Source organism: Ruditapes philippinarum, unplaced genomic scaffold, assembly GCF_026571515.1.
Source record: "Ruditapes philippinarum isolate M1 unplaced genomic scaffold, ASM2657151v2 ctg5815_1_1_1_1, whole genome shotgun sequence".
Classification (NCBI taxonomy): domain Eukaryota; kingdom Metazoa; phylum Mollusca; class Bivalvia; order Venerida; family Veneridae; genus Ruditapes; species Ruditapes philippinarum.
The window spans coordinates 1-8704 of record NW_026851752.1 but is presented as its reverse complement, the minus strand read 5'-3'; the positions used below and the strand labels follow the sequence as shown (position 1 = coordinate 8704).

Sequence of the window (8704 nt, the reverse complement as noted above, 5' to 3'; positions counted from 1 at the left end):
CACTTAAATAAGAACTGTAAGAAAGCTGTCTTATCCTAGTTTGAAATATGCATACCTCCAGATAAATCTTTAAAAACAATCAAACTTGACAAAAATGTATTGAGAATTCAAGTAAGGTATACAGATTTCAGATTCAAGTAATAATTTGAATAATGAGTTTTCAGTATAATATAACCATATTTTTACTGCGTGACTAGCGTAGTTATTTTTTTTTTGCATACATTACCGTATTTTGACCTCTTTGTGATGTAAATGACGTTTGCAATATATAAATTACTCTCCTTGTTCGGAGCGGTCAACTTGTGACGATATGGTTAATAAACTCAAGTGCGATCCTTTGAAAAACAACCTTTTGTTCTTTAAGGTTCCCGATTCTGAGGAGGAGACCCCAAATGACTGCAAATCGTCTATCTTTCATATTCTACAAGATAAAATGAAAATCGACAATGCTAGAGAAAACATTGCGTTAGCCAGCGTTGAGCGAATGGGGCGTTTCAAGTCAGAAAATACAAGGCCCGTCGTAGTGAAATTTGAAAAGTTTGATGACCGTGAAAAAGTGCGTAAGTCATGTTCAAATCTAAAAAACACGGCAATTGGTGTTGCACCACATTTCCCGAAAGACATTGCGGACAAACGTAAGGCCTTACGCGGGGCTTTTAAAAAGGCCAAGGATGAAAAGAAGAAGGCATATTTTAGGTACGATAAGCTGTTTATTAACGATGTAGAGTTTGTACCAGGGCCTCAAGCCTAGGGTTTAACCGAAAATGGTATTAAATTTATATCCTGGAATGTGGAAGGATTAACGAAAGCGAAACGGTCTTGCGAGGATTTCACAAATTTTATCTCGGAATACGATGTCATATGTTTGTATGAAACTTTCACCAGTAGAAACACGAACATTTCGTTAAGTGGATATAGCAACCCTATTCACTCATTTAGAAGCTTTCAACATAGGCGGGCGAAACGAGCAAGTGGTGGTGTTATTATTTATATAAAGGACAGTATTAGAAAGGGTGTTAAGCTGATACGAAATGATATTGATTGCATTGTTTGGATTAAACTCGATAAATACTTTTTTCAAACTGACAATGATTGTGTGTGTGTATTTGCGTTTATTTATACTCGCCACCGGTTGCCCATATGGGCGAGTCCTCCAGAAGAGTATTAGTCATTTTAGATTTTTGGAGGATAGTGCAATTACAGATACAGAAAGATGCCCCAATTCCAGAAGCTTCTCCTGGTTCTTTAGCGTGCCAAGTGTTTAAGCACCCATACACGGGACCTCGATTTAAAGTCTCATCCGAAAGACTGATTAGTAATTTTAGTTGGCCAGCCCGGGAATCGAACCCACAATGTCGAGATTACAAGTCTCGCGCTCTAACCGATTGAGCTATGCGGGCTGGCTGACAATGATTGGTATATAGCGGCGACTTATATACCGCCTGAAGGCTCGCCGGCATATAACGTATATAATATTGACCTGTTTAAGAAACTCGAGGACGAAATAGGTCACTTCTCACAATTAGGTCGGACTTAATGGATAGGTGACCTTAACTGTCGGGTAGGTCAAAAACTTGATTTTATTGAACACGAGCGTATTACAGGCATTGAACTTACCGACATTTTAAATAGTACCCCAAATCGTCGAATTTCAATGGATAACCATAGTAATATATACGGTGATTATTTAATAGACATTTGTAAGTCATTAAATATTTGTATTATGAATGGAAGAGCGGCGAATGACAGTGATTTGGGTAATTTTACTTGCTATACGCATAACGGCGAAAGTGTTATAGACTACGTGGTAACGGCTTAGAGCAATTTTCAGTCCATTTAAGATTTTAAAGTGCATAAATATAATGAATATTCTAATCATTCACCAATAACGTTCAAAATAGACGTTTGTACGCATTGTAGTATAAGTCAAAATCAGACAAGGTCTTTTTATAAATGGAATGATAATGAGAAACATCTTTTCAAAGAGGAACTGGCAAGTGGAATGAACAATTTAATAGACTCTTTAAAAAATAGTGATGCACAAGGGATAGAAGCACTTGGTAGGACTGTTACAATGTTCACAGACTACATTGATTCAAAGGCAAAACCATTGTTTAAGAAATCTATAAAGGTGTAACGTGCACGGGCTAGCTGTTATATATTCTACATGATTATTATCTGTCTGCTTAACTTCAGGTTCTGTCTCTGTACATTTGACCATCGTCTTAGATTCAGAAGATTTATTGCCTTGATCAGACGGATCAATGCCAAAACACCCTATTTTACCGGTACAATATAAATTAACAATATGACCTTTCAATTTCATTGTATTTCTAATAACATCAATACAAACACCATACTGTTGCATAAAATCAAGACCTAAAACAACATCATTTCCGATTTCAGCCACTACAACCTTTGTCTTATAAAGGTGTCTTTTAAACCTCAGGTCTATCTCTGTTTGTCCCTTGATTTTTAATAGATCACCACTTGTTGATGATACAGAAAGTTCAAAAGGTGTAATTTTGTTATTGCTCTTAAGTTTAAGCCAAAGCTTTTCTGAGATAACAGTAACGGTAGCTCCAGTATCTACTAAGCAATTGACTGACACATTACCAACCTTTCCATAAGCATATAAACCAGCCATTAAATGTCCTGACGAATTGATATTTTGTTTGTCATTTACGCTCCTTGTTGTTTTGTCAGTTGCGTGAGAACTTCTGTTTTGTAGATTTTGTCCATGTACTTCATTACAATTTCGCCCTGTACGATTTCTTCTTGTATAACCACTATCAGATCGCTTATAAACTGAGGTATTAATGTAAGGTTTTCTTTGTCTATTTTCATTGTAATAACGATGTTGAAAATTCTTTTGTGGAAAATGTTGTACACGCCTTTGATCATAACTATTCGGTGTCTTAACATATTTGTTATCTTGCCGTTCATATCTTCCTTGACGCTGCATCCTATCAACACTTTCTTTTAAAGAAGATACAACAGTTTTAAGTTCTTCAAACTCTTTATACAAGTTATCTGTCTGTATACTTCTGATCATTCCTTGCTGCTCATTTTCAGCCCTGTAGAAAGCTTCCAGTTCTACAGCATGCCTTACTGCATCATTCAAATCAATGGGCCTAGCTTGTTTTATCTTGAGACGCATGTCTGAATTTACAAGTGCGTCTATAAATTGTTCTTTAGCCAAAGTGTCACGAACATCTATAGGAGCATGAGGGTACGCCAAGTTTACAAGACGCCGAACATCTTGTCCAAGTTCAGCCATTGATTCAGTAGCTTTTTGATGTCTATCTCTCAACTGAACTCTGTATAACTCAGTCTGATTTCTTGGTGAAAATCTATCTTCAAGTGCTCTCACAAGTTCCTCATAATTGTGTGTCTTTGTTGTCAAATTTCCGAACACTCCTTGAGCTTGGCCTCGTAAAGATACAGATAAGTATAAACCTTTCTCATTTTCATTCCAACCATTCAAAGTTGCACAAGCGTCAAAGTGTGCTTTATAGTTTGTCCATTCACAAGTTCCGTCATAAGTTGCAGGTTTCATGAAAGTAGACCTCGAATCTTTAACTTTGAAATCAAAACTTTTGTCTGAAGTTTGATTGGTATCCAATTTTTGTTGTTCTTTTGGAGTTTCAGGGGGTAGCAAGTCAACAATCCTCCGTCTTTGGGTGATCATTCTGTCTTTCACATCCCTCTCATAATTTTCACTTTGAACAGGCAATGAAGGCAAAAGACGTCTAGGCTTTGAGGTAGTCTTTCTACTTGGTGTAAAACCTTCATAAGTATTCTCTGTTTTTACCATAGCAGGTGTTGATGTAATCAGCTCACTACTTGTCTGGTCAATTTGTCTTTGAAGACTATCAATCTCTCTCTGGAGTTTCAGCCTACGATTCTCATTCCTAAGATTTTCCATTTCATCGTACATATAACAAAAGTCTTCATCGGACCATTTACTTCTATACTCAGCCATGTTCTTAAAAGTCTAGGGTAAGTAAGCCTATCTTAAGCTAGAAGTGTCCCCCGTTGGGCGCCAATTTTGTAACGTGCACGGGCTAGCTGTTATATATATAATTTTTCTTATGGCTACTTTGCCAGTTGATTGGTTACAAATGATTATAAAATGATTTATTCAAACTTTGGAATCAAGTTTAATTAACCAATGCTATAACAGTAACGTGCTTGAAAGGTAATAAGTGGTCCTTGAACTTGATATAAAATTGGGGTGACACTTTTTTTAGGCTACTTAATATGTATAGAAAAACCACTTGGATATCGAGTTTTCAATACTTTAGTAATAACAATTACACCTAACGCAATGTTAAATTGATGCAATTGAAATACTTCGTAAATAGTGCAAGAACCCAATAGATTAGACTAAAATATTAATTAATTATTTCTGCGGTGTTGACACTTCGGCAGCTGGACAGAGACTGATCGTCCACAGCTTTGAGCTCTATTTATACCCAATAACGTAGTTGTATTTAATAATCGTTTGGTGAAGTTGAGGATCTCAAGCATCCAAAAGATATTGATAATGGGTCGAATATTGGTACGAATGACATTGAGTTCGAATGATTTTAAGGAAGAATTGTTCTGACATTTTAGAAATAATAAAAATATGCCCCATTATATCAAATTATTGCTACAAATAAGTTGTTAAATCTATTCATTTAGTTTTTATGTATTTTTTACTTATTTATAAAAGATCAAACTCTACTTTTAAACACAAGATAGCATATTTGTTTACAATTTAATTTACCGACAATTTAGGTACAAAACCACTAAATATCATTATAGAATCTAGGCAGAAGAGAACAATCGTCACAAAGGTAAAAACCTCAACATTTCTCGACAGTGAATTGACCGAGCGAAAAAAGTGGTTTAATATTGAATGTGAAAATAAACGGAAGCGATATAGAGAGGCCCTTGAAAGGTACAATTGTGACGGAAATACAGATAATTTCGAAAATTTTCAACGCCTTAAAAAAGACTACAAATATTTCGTACGAAAAACAAAAGCGTTATATAATATAGACAAAGGGAGACAAATGAATGAAATGCGGCGTAAAAAGCCAAGACAATTTTGGAAAATGTTTAAGCAGGGTAATAACCCAGTCGATAAGAGTGTTACTTTAGATGATTTTTACAATCATTTTAAATCTCTGGACGCAAAAGTGGATGATAACGACGATGTACAAGAGTTTCTACGCGAATTTGACAATAATTGTGATAACACGGAAGAAGTTACATTCGAGGAATTAGACATGCCAATTACGGAGAATGAATTACGTAAAGTTGTTAACTCTTTAAACAGAAACAAAGGCCGTTGGATTAGACAATATATGATAAAATGAATATTTTAAAAGAGTGTAATCGACATCCTTTCCGAACCGTTGTTACTTATATTCAACAAAATTCTCGACGCAGGTGAATTCCCGAGTCAATGGTCAGAGGGATTGATAATACCTATTTTGAAAAAACAACCATCATCTAACATTGCAAACAATTATAGGGGAATCACGCTACTAAGTTGCCTGGGTAAAATATTTACAGGAATAATAAATGAGAGAATGAAAGTCTGGACCAAAAATCATGACAAGCTCTCCTGATGCACAGTTTGGGTTCAAGTCGGGTCACAGTACTACTGACGCTGTTTTCGTTTTATCTTACTATCATACAGAAGTATACTTCACAAAATAAAAAGGTGGTATGCTGCTTTTGTTGACTATCAGAAGTGCTTTGATACTATATATAGAAACGGGCTCTGGTACAAACTAATAAAGGAAGGTTTCGATGGAAAATTGCTTAAATTGTTACGGTCCATGTATAGTGACGTACGATCTTGTGTTAAACACCTAAATTCCCTATCAGACTTTTTTTTAAATTGATAATGGACTATTCCAAGGGGAGCTAACTGCGCAATAATTATTTCTGCCATTTCGCGTGAATGACCTTGAAGTATGTCTACAGGAAAATATAGACTGTGGATTAAACTTTAGACCAGTTATCTATATACTTAATCCTTTTCGCAGACGACAGTGTATTGCTTAGCGAAACCCCGAAGCTCTTCAAACCAATCTTAACCAATTAGAGGCGTATTGTAAAAGATGGAACCTTACAGTAAACCCGTTGAAAAGACCTAAAATTATTGGTATTCCCGAAAAGGGTGGTCATTACCACACCAAAGAAATCAAACTGTGGACAATATAAAGACCCATAGACATTGTTTAAAACTTTAATTACCTAGGCTTTGTTAATGAGCAGTGGGCGGTTCATTTTCGAAAAAAGGCATAGATGCATTAACAGATAAAGCTCTTAAAATCAATGTTTTCTCTAAAAAACATCAATTCGAGGGTGCAAATACCAAACTACATACGTAAACTTTAAACCTTTTTTCGCATGCTTAAAATGTAACATCTATAATGGGTCATATTGTGCTGTGAACTGTGGGGATTTAAGCCAAGCAGAAATACTAGAGCCGACTTCATAGAAATATCCTAAATGGACATTGGAATGTTAAAAAATGGAGTACCGAACCGGGTTAGGCCCCTTTATGGTGAAAGGGGAAAGGGTTTTTCCGTTAATTTTTTTAAACCAAAAAAGTAAAAATAATGAAATATTTTTTCAAACAAATTAAATTTCAAAAGGATAATAAATTGTTTTTTTTATATTCTTTTTAAAATTTTCTTTTTGGGAGTCACATGTTTTTAAAAACAATTGGTTAAAAATTAAAGGGCCCTATTTGGGCAAGAACGGGGTTTTAATGAGGCCCTTGGTTTTTTCCCGGGCATTGGGTTGTTAAACATAGGCGTGCTTTAAAACCATTTTAAAACTTAGGTTTTAAAGCCCTTTTTTAATAGGAAAATGGAGAGGGGCCCAGTTAACATTTTCAAGGGGAAATTAAATCTATATAAAGGGAAATTTAAAAACCAAACTTTTGGAAAATTTTCTAAATACTTGACAATACTTTAATAATTAACCAAATTCAAGAAAATGTCTTGCTAAATTTAGAACTTTCTTTCGCCTGTTTAGCCATAAGGGCAGGGTTTCGCACATAGAAACCATTAAGAAGTGAACGAAATTGTTTATATTACCAAAGAACGATATTGAAAGACGAATTTCAATTTTGTCTGTTATATGTGAGGAAGTTATTAAGGACTTGGGAGAAAATTTATATATCCGTACCTATTTCAGAAATCGCCCAAACATGTTTAAGTTTATTGAATGTTAGACTTGTAATTTAATCTCAAAAATATTGTGGTTCGACTGTCCAATATTATTTCAAAAGCTCTGAAAGTAAGAAACAATCAACGATTTAAATCTTGAAGTTTAAAAATTATATCAAATTTGTCAATTTGTGGTTTATAAATATTTCTAATTTGATTTAGTACAATTCAGTATGGCTTACTGATTACATTGTATATTATTTCCTTCTATGCAACTGAGCAACTTGTTTTCCATTTTCATTTGCCATGGCGAATTGAATGTACATTGTATTTTATATTTTCATGTATTGGGATGATAAGCTGTATATGCTTAAGTCAAAAATAAATATTCTGTTCTGTTTGTGTTTCTGTTGCACTTAACACAAGATTTTGCTTTTTAAATACATTTTTCAAAATTTTTCCCATTAGAATTTATCATGGATGTGGAGGCAAGATAGCCTTTAAACCCTGCAATCTTGTTGGGTGTAAATGTAAGTATGTAAGAAGTAAGTCATTAAATTGCTTACATTGTTTTTAAGAAAAATAGCGTTGTAAATCAGTTAAGCATTGTTACATTGTACTTTAGTTAGTAATACCTACTATCATTACCGGCCACAGTCGATGGACAAATTTTGCTCCAGTGATGACTCGTTACAACCATCATATTAAAGGGGGGGTAGGGACAACCATCATATAAAAGGGGTGGGGTTTTGTCGCCCCGAGGTGATAGAATTGGGATGTTAGTTTTAGTGGCCGTATAAAAGTTACATTAAAAACACTGAAAATAATTCAATATACTATTCTCCGAAGGAGGGTTTGTTTGAATCTGGCAGGTGGTGAATTCTGTATGATCTTCCCTTTAAATTGATCACAGGATATACAACAAGATAATTTGTTTGTAAATTATGTCTAAATTCCACCACTTCTGATGAGCTAAGAGTATTAGAAAGCTTGTTGTAATATGAGCATGACAATTCTAAGTATACGTTTTTCACCTTATTGTTTGCTCATAAGTTTACGTTCTAAGATCTTTGTTTTGGAAAGTGCGAAGGGGCCCTGGGGAATTTTTCCCATTTGGGGTTTATTGAATAAAATTTCTTGTATTCTTTCCCATTGGGGATGTCTTTTTAAGGCCCGGCCTGACTTAAAACCCTCGCCCCTTACCGCTGTGGGTTCGAACCCCGAAAAGGGATTTTTTGATTTTTTTCTGGGGAAAAGGGGCAATCCACTACTAACGGAATTTTGGGTTTGGTTCACTCAGGTGCCCGCCCTTTGCCTAAAATTAAATTTCCCACAAAGGGGCCCACCTGAGGTCCTCCTCCACCAGTAAAGTTTGGAATGTGGGCCAAATACTTTATGTGTCGGTGTGACAAAAAAACCCAAAACCAAAAAAAAAGCGGTGTTTATTGCCCGGGAAAAACCACCCCTTTAGATTTAAATTAGTTTCTTTTAAAACTTATATTTTTTACTTTTGGTTTTAAAGG

The 8704-nt window shown here is 35.0% G+C and overlaps 1 protein-coding gene across 1 annotated transcript; it reads left to right on the top strand.

The window, feature by feature from the left end:
• The first annotated feature begins 310 nt into the window (after positions 1 to 310).
• LOC132738751 (uncharacterized) lies at positions 311 to 751 on the top strand. Its single transcript, XM_060726344.1, has one exon. It carries the CDS (start codon positions 311 to 313, stop codon positions 749 to 751), a length of 441 nt encoding a protein of 146 aa, XP_060582327.1.
• The last annotated feature ends 7953 nt before the right edge of the window (positions 752 to 8704 follow it).